The sequence below is a fragment of the Lutra lutra genome, chromosome 2 (genome assembly GCF_902655055.1).
Source record: "Lutra lutra chromosome 2, mLutLut1.2, whole genome shotgun sequence".
NCBI lineage: Eukaryota > Metazoa > Chordata > Mammalia > Carnivora > Mustelidae > Lutra > Lutra lutra.
In genome coordinates this window covers 177253968-177270123 of record NC_062279.1, presented here as the reverse complement: position 1 = coordinate 177270123, position 16156 = coordinate 177253968, and the positions used below count along the sequence as shown (strand labels likewise).

Genomic DNA, 16156 nt, shown 5'->3' with positions numbered 1-16156 from the left:
AAACATGTTTTATTAGAATTTCTTAAAAAGGTATTCTTTTGTTTGCCAATTTTAACTTACATAAACAGAAATACATTTCTTTCTTGGGTGATATATCATGTTTTTGAGAATACCAGAAGACTTGCTGAGTGAAGCAAGTTGTTAAACTGCTTCCAATAATCATTTAGTGTTGTGTATGTGTGTTTAGGATCTTTGACCCTCATTTTTTTATCAACATCCTCTCCCCCAAGCATCCTGATGGGCATTTGGAACGTCAACATTGTATCATAGAGAGTGGTTGATATAGGAAGTTGTTTGTACAGGAGACTTCAGATGCTTAGGTGTTTACAGTAAGAGACACACCACTGTTCCTTAATTCCACCAAACTCAGCAAGAAAAGTAGTTACTGTCAGCCATCTTTCTGTGGCAATTTTCTCTGGCCACTCTTGGCTTATCGGAACCCAGAGGGGAAATAATATGGTTTTGCAATCCCTTTTGCTCTATTGCAGTGTTAACACTTGTTTAATATGGGGAACTATTAAGTACATGTACCTTCAACTCTAGTGGAAGAAAGCATGGTGTTATATCTCCCCAGGACAAACCAGGATATAGGAGAACATCTCACATTTTCATAAATTAACAAATGTTTTTGGGGTTCCAATTTCAGAACAGATCCTTGTTAAGCATTTTTTAAGAAGATAAAGCCTAGTTTTACCCTAAGTAGAGTTAGAGGTGAGTTCGGTTGACTTTTATGGGTCTGAAGAGAGGACTTGAAGTATCTTCATTTTTGCCTATTATTCCTTAAGTTTGTAAGACGATAAGATTTAACACTTAACACAATGCTTCAAAATTTAATCTTGGTAATTTTTCTCTCATTTTCACATAACCACTGCCCAAATTGGATTCATCACGGGCATCAAAATAAAGATCTGTATATATGTAGCAGTGATGATGATTTTGTCAAACTTGTCAGAGATGCTACTGTGTTTAAACTTACTAGATTGTTTCATTAGATCTTTCTTTGATTAAACATAAATTGATGTCATCTGTAAATTTAACTTACTACAAACTAGAAATTCTACTGCTAAACATTTGTTAAAGTATCATTTCAGTAACTTCCTTTCTGTAAGAAATGAGTCAAATTTACCAAAGTAATTGGAATGCCAGGAATGGGTAAAGAGGCTTATATGTTCCATGGCCAGGACTTTCAATACAGTGAATGTAATAGGCTGTAATCCTAGGTATCATCTTTATTGGTAATTTGGACCTTACTATTAGAATGAGCTGATGAGCTGGGCAAAGCTTTACAGAGTACAGTCTCTGACGTTGTAAAAAAAAAAAAAAAAAGAAGAAGAAAATTCTAGTAAGCCAACTAAAGAGTGATTTTTTTGCATTAGTCATTTAATCAGTGTTAAAAACATTTCATTGACATTTTCCCCGTAAAAATCTCTATGTAGCAATCTCTATGTACATATGAATATAATCTATGAATAGCTTAACATGACCATATTTTGTTTAATAATATGTTTGCTGAAAGGATCAGTACTTCAAACTGAGAAGAGATTCATCACAAGAAAGCTCACAATTACCATAAAACTTAGCCCCGAGGTCTAGATTATAACCAACAAATTTATCTGACTGCCCACCACGGTAAGAATTGGGTAAATGCCATTCATTTGTTCATTTATATGCTTCAACAAATATTTTTATCTCCTCTGTGTATGTGGCACTTTGTTAAATGATGGGGTTGTAACAATCAACAAAAGTTCACATCGTTTCTGCCCTCCTGAAGTTTATAGTCAAATTGGGGATTAATGGGTGTTAATTAAGTAATCAAAGATAAAACACAGTGCAGAGGTCCACGTGAGTCTATGATGAGGATTTGATCCAATCAGGCAGGTCAGGGACTGGTCCGTGAGAAAGTGATCCTTGAGCTGAGATGTAAGAATGGGTTTGATTAAGTGAAGACCTTACCAGGCGGATACAGCAGTATTGACATGCACACAAAGGCAAATGACCAGATAGCACATATACACCAGAGCTGCCCCAGCAGCAGTCCTGGGGAAACTCACACACACAGGGGCAGTAGCAGGCATGTGGGTCTCCTGCTGCTCATCACATTCTGAGCAGCATCTGCCAGGGCTAGACCCAACCCAGGAGAAGGGACCCTGAGTCTCGAGCTTTGCATCTTTTAAGCTATATTACTAGACATGTACTGGCCTCTTTCCTGATGTGAGATCGGGGACTGCCGTCCAGCACCAGTGCAACATAACAGAACCTTAGCACAGTGTTTTTGCTTGGGTAGCACTGGCCTCCGCTGGTACAGTCTGGGGGTGGCTAGAGTCCAAGCCTTGAGGTTGATCAGAAGTGATTGCCTTAAGCGCTGGGCTGCAGCCAGTTTCCACAGAGCTTTGCAATGGGTCATCATTTTTTCTGGGACTTCAGCCCACAGGAGGCTCGGTTAGCCCTTCCTCTCAAGCATCCACAAAAGTCATTTGGTGCAAGAGAGAATAGTGAGTAGAGGGGACTGCCTTCATTGTGACTAATGACCGTGGATACCGCACTGGAAGCAGTTTCCTGCTTTGCAGGTGAAAGAGGTGCCTTCTAATGGTGAGGCTCGTGCCGCAGCGGGTTTGGTGGAAGGATAGAGGGAATGGGATGGAGACAGAGGGAGTGATAGGACTCCATGGGTTTTCAGTGAAATTTGTATCTATCAAAAACAATGAATCACTCTACATTTATATTATTGAACTCTGCATTTTTTTTAAACTCAGTTGATAGCTAATAAATTTAAAGAGAAAATATTGAATGGTCATATATAGTGAGAGAAATGAAGGATAAGACAATGGGTTCTGGCTGCTAAGAGAATAGATCTTGAATTTTCCCACCCCACGCACACACACACAATGGTAATTATGTGACAGATGCAGGTGTTAGTTCCCACTGTGAAGGTAATCACATCAAAGTATGTAAGTGTATCAAATCATCATGTTGTATCCCTGAATCTTGTGCAGGATTATACATCAATTATATCTCCACAAAGCTGGAAGATTTGAACAGTAAAAAGAAAAATGTAATAAATACATAAAAGAAAATCTGCACTGTTATATATCCTTTGACTGAATACACAAGTGACTGCTGGAAACAAAAGCTGTACATCAGTCAGACTTTTCCTGGTGCTCAAATGAGCCAAAGGAGGAAATTAAAATTATTAATGAATGTATTTTCTGTTTGAAATAACAAATGGCTTACTGGGTGAATTATGGTTTAGGTGAAAAATTTTGAGGATCAGTTCATCTTTTAAAATATGGTTCCATTTAATTATAGAAATGTAATTAACTTTTACTTTAATATACCTATTTAAAGACCCATTACTTTATGATAGTCAAATTTGTTTCTGAAATGTACTTGGCAAATTTTATCAGTATAATTTTTTGTTCCTAAGTATTAGTAAGTTTGTTTCCTTAAAACACTTTATTCTGATGATAGAATATGTACTTAATTTTCCATTGGTTTTAGCATGTGTTTAAACCTCTAGGTTAAAACATTTCTTAGTGGATATTAATCAATTCCACAACCAAGAGGCGAGTTGACTGTCCTGTTAAAGAATCATTTTGTAAATCTTCTTAGCTACCATAAATTGTGTTCTACTTACTATACTAATTGCCATTCTTTCAGAATCAGCTAAAAGTTCATTTTCTTAACTTTTTCAAGATCCATCTTTCAGTACTTCCTTTACTCCTGCTTTTATGTTTCCAGCCTTTCTGTGATGATTTGTTCCTCTCTTTCTGTCCCTCCTCTTGCTTTCTGAAGCCATGTCCCTGAACCTGAGGATTATGGCTGTTCTCCCGATGAATGGTAAGCTGCATGGACCTTTCTGTCTCATGGATTCCTTTAAAAAGTTTGCATTTCATTGTTTGGATAAACACATTTCACTAGTTTTGGGGGGGAAAAGGCATTATTGATCAGGTGAGGTCAGCGTGCTATAAAGAACGTATTTCTTGAAATCCCGTGACTGTCCTTGATTTCCTATTGCATAACCTTTAGTCATTTTACAGACATCTAGTTTAACAGTTAGGCTTGCTAGAATTTACATTATGTATCCATAATAAAGTCTGTAATGATCAACTTGGGGTCCCTGGGCTGTGAACTAGCCAAGATTTACTAGAGCTCGAGAAGTTTTCTCTTTTCTAGCTCAGCACTGCCACCTTCTGCTGCAATTTATATTCTCTACCGAGCCACAAAAAGACGCTACTGAAACCTACCCAAGAAGCAGAAATTTCCTTTACGTCCCTTTTCATTAGTTTAGTAAATCTATTTGGGGGCTAGAACGTGAACATTTTCAAAAATAAATGCCTAGAACAAATGTTGGAAGACTATGCTACCAAGGACTAAAGTTAACTGAAATATAAATAATTTTAGAATTATTAGAGATGTCACTTTATAGTTTTAATGTCCATGCTTTTGAGGGGTTTTGCTTGTTTTCCCTTAAAATCCCTCCTCCGTGGATTTAACATTTTCATTTAGAACAGGATAAGTTTGCTTTGGTATTTCTCGAACTCATCATGATTTGATGACCAGCGAAACTTCAGAGAACATGTTCTTTTAATGCTGGTAACTATAGAACCCATTGTGGTTTTAGAAGGGGTTATATTTTCATTTTCAGGTTGTACATGTGTTTATGATTTGACCACATGTCCAGTATGCATGGAAGTCCAGTAACATCATTTAATATTTTTCAACTTGACTTTGATTTCAATACAGTGGAGCTTTGATAACAATTTGCAGCTAAACTCGGACCCATAATAATACCAGAGGCAGTTGTTTGATTCATGTGGTATGTGATGAGTCGTCACATTTAAACTCATTGCTTGGAGTGTCATCCAGTTTTGACACCTACATGCAACTGAATAATTTTTAGCTTTTTAAAAAATGTTCCAAAGATTCTTACTGCTGGTGGATAATTGAAGTTTAATGCAGTAGCTATTCCCTTTTAGTTAATCCTTCAAGAATGTAGTAAAATTTTGTGACTATATCTATTTATTTATTGTTTTCCTGTAACATTAATACAATTCTATTGATTGTCAATAGTGTTCACTCGTATAGAATTAATATAAATTTTTCTAAGAACTCTTATTCTTAAGGAAATTGACTGTAGCCTATTTTTACGAAGGTTGAATGGAAATGTAAAAAATTGTTGCTTATTTACTCAGATCATTTAAAATATCCTACTTTCAATAGAAGTTGTTTTGTGATTTCTATCACTTTTGGAGAGGATACCATATTATCTAGTTAAGATCTCTTTGTAAAACACTCTGCTGGAAAATTTGATGTTTGAAATTCTAAACTAGATAACTCCAAATAAGAAATGCCAGATTTTTCATAAATTATATGATTCTGCTTAAATATTAGTATTTTTTTAAAATATTTTTATTCGGAGCCCCTGTGTGGCTCAGTGGGTTAAGCTTCTGACTTCAGCTCAGGTCATGATCTCAGGGTCCTGGGATTGAGCCCTGCATCAGGCTCTCTGCTCAGCAGGGCGTCTGCTTCCCACCATCCCCGCCCCCAGCCTGCCTCTCTGCCTACTTGTGACCTCTCTGTCAAATAAATAAATAAAATCTTGAAAAAAAAAAGATTTTTATTTATTTGTCAGAGAGTGAGAGCACAAGCAGAGGGAGAAGCAGGCAGAGGGAGAAACAGGCTTCTTGCTGAGCAAGGAGCCTAACACGGGACTTGATCCCAAGACCCCTGACATCATGACCTGGACCAAAGGCAGACGCTTAGCCATCTGAGCCACCCAGGTGCCCCTAAATATTAGTATTTTAAAAAATAAACAATAGGGAAGGCATTTACCACCTTTATAATAAAGTGAGCTTTATTTTAAATAAAGCTGAGCTTCTGAGATTCCTCTTCTATCAAACAGTTACCTACAGGCCTGCAAGGATGAAACAACAGATGCTACTCGAGTTTCTGTTCTGTCCTGGCCCACTGCAGTGGTCAAAGATGCAGACTTCAGATTCTGACCACCCAAGTTCACATCCTGATCCTATTGGTGCCCTTGAAAAATTATCTAATCTCTCTGCCTGCCTGTCTTCCTCTGGTAGAAATGTGGACATCATAGAGAGGCTGTGAAGATTGACTAAGTTCTGTTTTTATTTTTACTTTTTTTTTAAGATTTATTTATTTGAGAGAGTGTGTGTGCGTGTGAGCCTGGGGGTGGGGGCAGGAGCGCGGGCAGAAGGAGAGGGAGAATCTCAAGCAGGCTCCATGCTGAGCACAGAGTCCAACTTGGGGTGATCCTGACAACCCTGAGATCACAACCTGAGCTGAAATTAAGAGTCTGATGCTCAACCAACTGGGCCACCGAGGTGCCCCCCAGTGAGTTCCATTTTTAAAGTGCTTAGAATAGAGTCTAGACATAGTATACTCACAGAGAGTATTAGCTGCAGTGTCTCACTCAATCCTCATGATATATTTGAAGAGCTGCGATTGACGTGACCATATTAAAATTGGTGAAATTTAGGCAAAGAAGATAAATAAATAACTTGTCCTAAAGTACACAAACAGGAAACATGAAAGCCAGAATTAAAACCTCACACAGCCCAGTCATAAAGTAGGTGCTAGTCACTTTGTGTCCTACAGACCTTAAAGAACTATAAAGTATATATGCTTTTAGAGTACAAAATATCCTTAACATTTCAGTCTTTTTTTTTTTATTCTTTTCTTATTAAGGTAGCAAGAGCAGGTACAATTTAACTGGCTTGAGAAAAGTTAGCACAGGGAGCAGAATTTTGCACATTAATACATCTGGCATCTCCCCCAACCCCCATCCAGTTGATTTCATGTTCCCAAGGAAACCAAGATCAAAAGTGTGATGCTGAAAAGAAAAGAAAAAGGGAAAAAAAAAAAAGAGATCCCAAATGAATCCTGTGCTCCCAGCATCTGACCACATCATCATTCTGCTCATCTTAGGGATAAACTAGAGAGTAGAGATGACTGTATAAATCCATAATCAAAGTTCATGCCTGTCTGTGAATAGCTTCACATTGCAATGCAAAGTTCATTGAATTCCATATATAAAACCTATAGCCTATATACATTTTACTGCCCTGCTGAACCATATTCACCACAAAAATGTTAAGTTTAAAAAACACATAATATTTAAAACTTACATGTGTGCAGATTATTGTACATTTTTTTGTAATTTGAAGGCAAACCTGTGATATTCTCTTGAGAGTATTTTCAAACATACCCTCTTAACATTAAAGATAGTTGGGTGATGGCTGTAGCTTTATTCACTTAAATATATTAGTATAAAATAGTTCACAGAGATAAGATCATTTCCCAACCAGTAGCTACTTACTCCAAAATTTTCTTGTTATTGCCAACTATGGTAATCTAACATAAAACCTCAGAGATTCTTTTCTTTGAAACATCTACCATTGGAGAAAAGATCTGCTTATTCTTAAGATGTGATTGTTTTCAACTATATATTTCCATAGCCACTTTTTCTTTTCCTCATGCTTACTGTGGAAAATTTCAAACCTAAACAAAAGTAGACAGATTACCCTTTCACTCTCTTCCATAGTACACGCTCAAAACCAATGTCATCTATAACTTTCCCTCACCATTATTTTGAAACCAATCCTAGATACCATATTTATTTTTCTTAACTATTTAATATAGATTCCGTACTGTTCTGATATATTTTTGGAAATTAATGCTAGTGAGGATGATTCTCCAAAAGGATTCCCTTAATGTGTTCCATGCTTAGTCACTGAGTATGGGTTTTAGTATTATCATAGTATCAGTGGATAGTACTATTTTCTGGTTTTATTTTCTCATTTCATCTTGGTCTATAATTATGTATGGAATGAGTGGTATTTATTTTTTCTGCTGCAACAGCTAGACTCATGAAAACATCCTTCCAGGTGTGACTGTATAATGAGATCTAACACATCCAAATTAATGTTTATCTTCAAAGTAGTCACGTTGACAGGTAATTTCTTTGTTTCAATGATGCAGCCGTTTCATAGAATGTTTTTGGAACTCCTCTTTTGTAATTGCCTTCAGAAATACTTTGAGCCACACAGAAAAGCAGGTCTTATGACTTTGGTTAAAACTGATGTCTAACAAAAATATTATTGAATTCAATCACTTGTTTATATTCTTGGACTTGACTGGACATGACTCTGAATAACAAAGTCATTTCTAAAAATTCAATCTCCCTTTAAGGGATTTTGATTTGCAGCCAATAGCATTATTGAAAAGCAGGAGGTGCAGATCCTTTCAGAAAATGGTGCTTTACCTCCCTACTAGTTTTATCTTCCAGTATGAGCCTGTGTGTAGTATGTGTGTGTGCAGAATGTATACATCTATTTTATGTGTAGGCTGTGCATCTATTACAGGTCGCTGGCATGGATTTTGTTCTTGTCTTTAATTTTTAATTTAAATTTGATTTTTAAGTTCATAATGCATTAACACGTTGCAAATTCAAAGGGCATAAAGAGGGAAGGTTTTTCCTCCCTTCCCTGTCTTAGAGCCCTCCTCTCCCCTCTTGGAGGCAGACAGTATAAACAATTTCAGATGTATCCTTCCAGATCTGTTCTACACATATACATGCATATATTTGTTTTCTCTCTGATATATACAGAAAGGGAAGCATACTATATGTCCTGCTTTGTGCCAGCTTTTCTTTTGACAGGGCATCTTTGAGATCAGTCCAAGATCAGCTGAAGAGTTTCCTATTTTTTGTATAGCATTTGCTATGTTGATGTACCACAATTTTTTAAAACATCGTACTTGAGTTATTTCTAATCTTTTGCTATTAAAAAAAAAAAATGTACTGCAGGGACACCTGGATGTCTCAGTCAGTTGAGCATCTGACTGTTGGTTTTGGCTGAGATCATGATCTCATGGGTCCTGAGATAAAGTCCTGCATTGGGCTCTGTGCTCAGCAGGGAGTCTGCTTCAAGATTCTCTCCCCCTGCCCCTCCCTCTACTTGCCTGGTGCATGCTCTTTCTCTCAAATACATAAATCTTTTTAAAGATGTACTGCAAAGAATGAATTTATACATACAACATTTTGCCCCAGGTAGATAGCTAGTATAAATTCCCAGAACTAGAATTACTGGATCAAAGGGATACACATGCATTTTAAATTTTGGTGGAAATTGCTCAGTTGTTCTTATTAGAAGTTATGCCAATTTTCATACTCAGCAGTGGTATGATTTATCTTTTTCCATAATCACAACAGCACAGAATTGTCAAATTTATTTCTGCTGAATTGATGCATTCATTGTAGGGTAAGGTAAACTGAAGTTTGTATCTACAGGCACTGGTATTTCCTCATCGGGCTTGTTGTTTCGCTACATTGTTGATCTTTTTCATGTTGGTTTCTATGAGTTCTTTCTATTTCGGGGAAACTAACCTTCATTGTATGAGTTGGATACAGTTTTCCCCAGTTTTTCGTTTGGCTTTTGATTTTGCTTGCAGTAGTTTTTGCTATGCAGAAATGTTTTAGCCATATATAGTCAGATTTACTTATTTGTTTTGCTTTCTGGATTATGTGTGATACATAGGTTTTTTCCCCTCCTACATTATTTTTAAAATTTTCCCATATCTGTAATATTTTTATTAAATGGTTCATCCATCTGGAGTTTATTTGGTTCAAGGTGAAAAGGATGGATCCAACTGTTTTTTTCTTTTTTTCTAATGATCCTTTTGTTGACATAAATTTTGAGTTTAAAAATATTTCAAGGGCCAAACTGTCATATAAGAAAATAGATGATACTGATTAAGCCATATGCATCCTAAATTTCCTGTTAATTTTTAATGCCATGGGGATTCTTCATTTTTTTTTTTGGTATGGCAGGAAATAATTATTTATCCTGTATCATAGTTTTTAAATTAGCCTACAAGAAACTACCATCTATACCGTACAGACTACCTGCTCCTCATTCTCCTCACCTTAATGTTACCCTCCCTATCCCATTCCTTCTTGCAAAACACCATCATTTCTTCGGTCCCTTTTGTGTTCATAAGTGCCACTTAAAAATTCCCATGGAAAAAAAATTAAGCAAAATGTTGATGTTGGCTTGCCTTTGTATTGGTGAGTAGTTTGCAAATTCATAGTTTTGTCCACTAAGTTTAAATTACCACTTTCGCTTTTAATACAGTTGGTTCTTATTTTGAAATGACATGAGTGTCTTAATTTTATCTGTTTACAATGACTAAAAGTGAACATCTTAGATTTCAGAGACGGTTGTTGAGAGCTCCGTGCCTGAGTTATCCAACCCAGGCTTTGTGGATTAGCAGATGAGTTGTTTATGGCTCTTATGATCTTGGAGAAGAAGTCACTTTCCGACTGAAGAGTTCTTATTTAATGTTATTCATGGTATAAGCTTCATTGATATATGGAGGGTGGAAAGTGTCCATATAAAGATTTCAGTTGCATATCTAGTGTTATTTGTTTCAAATACATTTGAAAGTTATATCAATTATGGTAACTGATTTATGAGATAAAAGGGTTTCTGGTGAGATTAATAAGACATAGATTCAGATTTGTGAAGGCTTTTAGTCTGGAATTCTTTGGAAGGAAAATAGACCTCCACATGCAAGATGTTACTGTGATTATTCTTTGACATTTCAATTTATCTAACAAATAAGTGGGAATGTATAACTAAGAACCATTAATGAATACATTTTAATAATAGGGAGACTTTCTGGAGCCCCAGGAATAATCTATTTTTAAGAAATGATAGTATTTGGAGGAGAAATGTATGCCAATTTTTTTGCGTTCCCATTGATAAGTCCTTTAAAAGATCTTGGATTTTTCCCTCCATCTTTAAAACTAGAGGAAAAGGAATAATGTCTTTATTCTGCTTCCTAGGGATGTTTTGAGAATTCAAAACTACTACATTCTAATGAAGATGTACTATATTCTAGTTCTCAGAATTAATAGATCAAACTGCTACATGTAAATAAAGATGTATCTTACTATAAACCTTCTAACTTCCTCCTTTGGTTGTATTTCATTGATACTGTGTATGTTTAATTATATCAGATTCTTTTTTTCTTTAGTGATTTCTTCTTCCTTTCAAACAGCTGGCTTTAAAGATACAAAACTCTTGGTATTTGGCAAGCTGGCATTGATAATACTCTGTAACTGTAAAAATTATGATCAAAAGCTTTCTGGGCTACAGTTACTTAGTATTGGACACATTATCTTTCCTTGGTGAATTAATTCTAGAATTTTCTTCTATGCACAAAAGCTTAGATGTATGTATTTTCACTGAACATTGCAAAGTATAGCCTTCAGGTTTGACATTCCCACTTACGTGTTCTATGTTCTTCCTTTTAATCTCAACATTTTGATATTAAGTTGCATGGCCATGAGATTTGTAATAGCTAGATTACAGAGGCAATTCTGACTCCATTTATTTCGTGTGAAGTACATAAGTGTTTGCTCATCTAAAGGTAATCCCAACACCAAAAATATCCCCTACATTTTTATGATTTGTTCTTACATATGCAGGACAAATACGATATATACTTTAATATATCAGATATTTCTTAGTGAAAGATGTTGATAAGATGTATATAAAGTTTATTGCTCATATTTTTATGTTCCATATGATAATCATGTAGTGTTAGTCTCTACAAATAAAGATTTCTCATAGGCTAAAGTAAAAGAGTCAATTTTCTTTTATAACTTTATTCTCAAATTCTAAAAACTTAAAAAATTATGGAAATAGAAATTCACCTCTAGGTATTTTAGCAATGTTGTTACTTTTTTAAAAATCTTTTTAAGCTTCATGTGATTATAGTGTAATTCCACTGCAGAAGAATGAGCTATAAAATACTATTTTTTATTACACTGTGGAAGTCTATTACATTTTAGGATGCTTGAAAATAATGTATGGTGCAGTTATGAAGTCTATGGTATCTTATCTAGAAATGAGGACTAAATTATATTTAATCTATTAAAGGTTTACAGGCATGATGATTTATTTAAAAAGCAAGTGACAAATAGATCAGTGGCTTATATAAATGAACCAGATTTGCTCCATTTACCCCTTCAGGCAGAGCTCACAGTTTGGAGACGAAAAAACATTTAGTGATACATCATTGCTGGAAAACCTCCAAAATAATCACGTAAGCAACATAAAACCATTATCTTTTTGTTGATGAGTGAAAGCTAATGAGTATTTCTCTGAATTATCTTCCATGTTTGTATATTCTTTTTTTTTTTTTTTAGTTTCATGATCATTTTTAATACTTATCCATATCTGTTACTTTTAAATCCATTTTACTTGGCCCACACAAATTCATGGCTATTAGGAATTTAGTTTTGAAATTCTTGTTAATCAATATTCTATCTTTTCAAAGTATCTTACATTAAATAATTAATAGAATTCTGTTTGCATAGAATAGCTCACTATTCACCATTTCAGACTGTCTGTTTGGCAGGTCCCCAATCTATACAAAAATAATTCTGGAAACTTCTACCCAGTATGACCATTGTACTTGTGAAGTTACTGACCCTTAACAAAAATTCCATCAGATCAAATGGTGTGGCTTCCTGGGGTTTTAACCCCAGAACCTTTTCTCATCATCACTCCAAGCTCAATATAGCAAAACCTACTCTCAAACTCATTATCTCAGAACACGCTCCTTGAGCACAGGTGGCTTACTGACCTGTGCGGCGGGGTGGAGCTCTAGCAAGGTGTCTTACAGGTACTTTTGGGATCCTTTCTTCTTAAGCAAACTTCTATAGAATATGAGGTTCAGGATCCACAAGACCTAGACCACTTCTTCCCTCTGCGTTCTCTTGTTTGGATTGCTCCATCACCTATTTTAATTCTCTTTCCAGGAACTTAAGAGCTGCTTTGGATGCCTCCTTTTCCATCCATCTCCAGCTCTATAGAGTGGCCAAGCCCTTGTCAATTGCAACTTCTAGAATATATCTGAAATATCTTCCTTACTTCATTCTCACTTTCCCTCCCCGAGTCCACTGCCAGCCTCCCCTTGCCAGTCTCCTTGTATCCACTCCGCTCTTTTCTTTCTCCTCAGGCCACACTGGCTTTAATTTTCTCAAACACGCCTCATTCTTTGCTTTTATAGGATCTTTTCAGTCTTAGGTGATCCCTGCTTGATGGAAAACCCTTGGCTCAGTTCTTCATGAGACTGAAACTGCAGCTTAAATCTCACATTATCTTGAGAATAACCAAAGACTGGCCCAGATCACTTACATGATATTTGCACATTCTCTCCTTTATAGTCCTTTCACAGTATAAGTAAGTATTTATGTATTTAGCTGTGTCTGTCTTCCCCACAAGCTAGGCTTCACACAACAAGGACCATGTCTGTTTTGTCTACTGTACTAACCTGAAAACAGATATTTCAAATAATGTTGTGATTTACCTTCCCAATCACTTCACTTGTTTTTTTGTTTTTTGTTTTGTTTTTTAGTCCAAGGGCAGAAAAGAATATTTTTTATTTGATATTTATCTTCATCCGACCAAACAGCAAGATGTTTAATTTAAAAGATCTGGCTTCTGGGGCACCTGGGTGGTTCAGTCTGTTGGGCATCTGACTCTTGATCTCAGCTCATGTCTTGATCTTGGGGTCATGAATTTGAACCCCAAGCTGGGCTCCATGCAGAGGGTGAAGCCTACACACAGAGAGAAAGAAAAGGAAGGAAGGAAGGAAGGAAGGAAGGAAGGAGAAAAGAAGATCTGGCTACTTTTCTCCTATAAACTCTAAGTTCCTTGCAGAAATGAGAAAGAGAAAGGAGAAAGGAAGGAAGGAAGGAAGGAAGGAAGAAAGAAAGGAAGAAAGGAGAAAAGAAGATCTGGCTACTTTTCTCCTATAAACTCTAAGTTCCTTGCAGAAAGGATCCACTTTTATGTCTTCCTCAGGCTGTAAGAATCCATCCCATTATACATAGCTATTGCTCAAGCAATTCTTTTTATTTAGTAAAACATGTATCAGGTTAAGGCCATCATTTGTGGAGAGAGAAGGACAAGGCATTACAGAGGAATCCTCTGCCATCATCACCCCAGCACAAAATGGTGGAACCCCAGTAAGATCAGATGCCAAAAGTTTAAATCTAACCAGGAATTAGATCAATGTAAATGAGCATTTTAGAATTTCTCTCCCATCTTCTGAGAACAGGGTTTGACCATATCTACCTTTTTTCACTGTGCTATTTTCATTTGACACACCAAGTTGTTTTGTGTAAATGTTTGGGAAAATGAATGAAAGAGTGTAAAAATGAATGATTTTAGTTAAAAATATGTTTTCCTCATAACAAAGATCGGCTTCTTTGTTGTCTATAACCTCGCACCTTCAATGCTGAACAGCTATAGTCTTAATAGACATAAGTAATTTTGCTGTCATTAGTGTCAAAATGTTTAAATGAAAAGGGTTGAATTGTGTGTTTCTTTCTTACAGCCAACCGCACCTATAATATGTGAATTTCTTACAATGATGGCAGTTTGTCACACAGCAGTACCAGAGCGAGAAGGTGATAAGATTATTTACCAAGCAGCATCTCCAGGTACAAAGGAAGGAATTAGAATGTATTTTTCCAGTGGAAAATTGTTCTGAAATTTGAGGTTGTCTAGAAAAATTCAGTTTAATTTGGAAAAAGTAAAATAGCCAAGTTATGTTTTTAAATAACAAAAATGTATTTATTAATTAGAAAACCTAGTTTTCAGAATTAAATATATATGTATATATATGTTAAAATATATAACCTTGGGGCGCCTGGGTGGCTCAGTGGGGTAAAGCCTCTGCCTTCGGCTCAGGTCATGATCCCAGGGTCCTGGGATCGAGCCCCGTGTCAGGCTCTCTACTCAGCTGGGAGCCTGCTTCCCTTCCTCTCTCTCTCTCTGCCTGCCTCTCTGCCTACTTGTGATCTCTGTCTGTCAAATAAATAAATAAAGTCTTTTAAAAAAATTAAAATATATAACCTTATATACATAATTTTTAGCATATGACGTAAATTGTATGGAAATTGGAATAATAAAATTCACACAAAAAGTACTTTTTTATACACATAGTAGTCTCCTCCCTTCTTTGAAAATAACAATTTTGCTGTCCTCTTCTGGAAATGATAATCAGGGAGCTTGTTGCATAATTTGGATGAAGAAAGTTCACCATTTGAAAGGGATGCCATAAAATATGTATTAGCATGGTTATCAATATTTAATGCTGAGGCTTAATTTTAAACTTGTTTTCAGTGTAAAATTGGGCAGTTTGATGATTTCGAGATTTTAGGAAAGAAGGAAGGGAACATACTTTAAAGACCTTTGTTTTAGCGTTTTAACTGTATTCTAAACCAGCACCTGTGACCTTGCAGAATGTACCAAATTCCTAAAAAGCAGAAGAAATGTTACATCTCATATTGTTAGGATGGACCCTATGTGAATGTTTCTTATCCCTGCCCACAGCAACAAGAAAGTTTGATGTAATATGGTGATGAAAGTAATAGATAATAAAACAAACATCAGTTCATTTATATCCATTTCTTTTTTTTCCCTTTGTCCAGGTTTCTCTCTTTTTTGAGTAGAGTTGACATATAGTGTTGCATTAGTTCCAAATGTACAGCTTCATGCATTTATATCCATTTAAATTGAATCCTCAATTCGCATTTCTCTACATTCAGTGGTTTAGGAGGAAAAGCATAAAACATAAGACGATGTACATTTATTTTGAGAAAAAAATTTTTATAGAATATTCTGGACCAATGGTACATTTAAATTACCCTTCTTAGGTGTGTTAACAGTCAAATATGACTCCTGGTTCCATACAAGTCTCAGATCCTTAAGATGAGTCTTCTCGTTCCTTTGGCATCTTCGTATGATTTCAAAAGAAATGGATTTCAACAGGGGCCAGGATAAACAGAATTTTAATTCTTTTAACATTCAATAGAAAAATGTAGTGATGTAGTTCTGTTTTACCAGGGGTAATTATCTTACCTCACCATGTATTTGCTTTTACCTTTTTTCCTAAAACAGATGAAGGAGCATTGGTCAGAGCAGCCAAGCAACTGAATTTTGTTTTCACTGGAAGAACACCGGACTCAGTGATTATAGACTCAGTAAGTTATTTCTTTTTAAGTGTCTTTTTCATCAAAGCAGTGACATGTGCATAACTTCAAAGATAAAAT

General features: G+C 35.8%; 1 protein-coding gene across 4 annotated transcripts in view; it reads left to right on the top strand.

Moving 5' to 3' along the window:
- ATP8A1 (ATPase phospholipid transporting 8A1) overlaps positions 1 to 16156 on the top strand; it is a 231369-nt gene that overhangs the window by 86992 nt on the left and 128221 nt on the right. For 3 of the 4 annotated variants that reach the window (XM_047719196.1, XM_047719195.1, XM_047719199.1), the window contains 4 exons: positions 3793 to 3837; positions 12063 to 12135; positions 14437 to 14542; positions 16005 to 16087. In XM_047719196.1, coding sequence (XP_047575152.1) covers positions 3793 to 3837; positions 12063 to 12135; positions 14437 to 14542; positions 16005 to 16087 — 307 coding nt within the window. The remainder of the gene's footprint in view (positions 1 to 3792; positions 3838 to 12062; positions 12136 to 14436; positions 14543 to 16004; positions 16088 to 16156) is intronic. The other variant, XM_047719198.1, reaches the window with a different exon arrangement.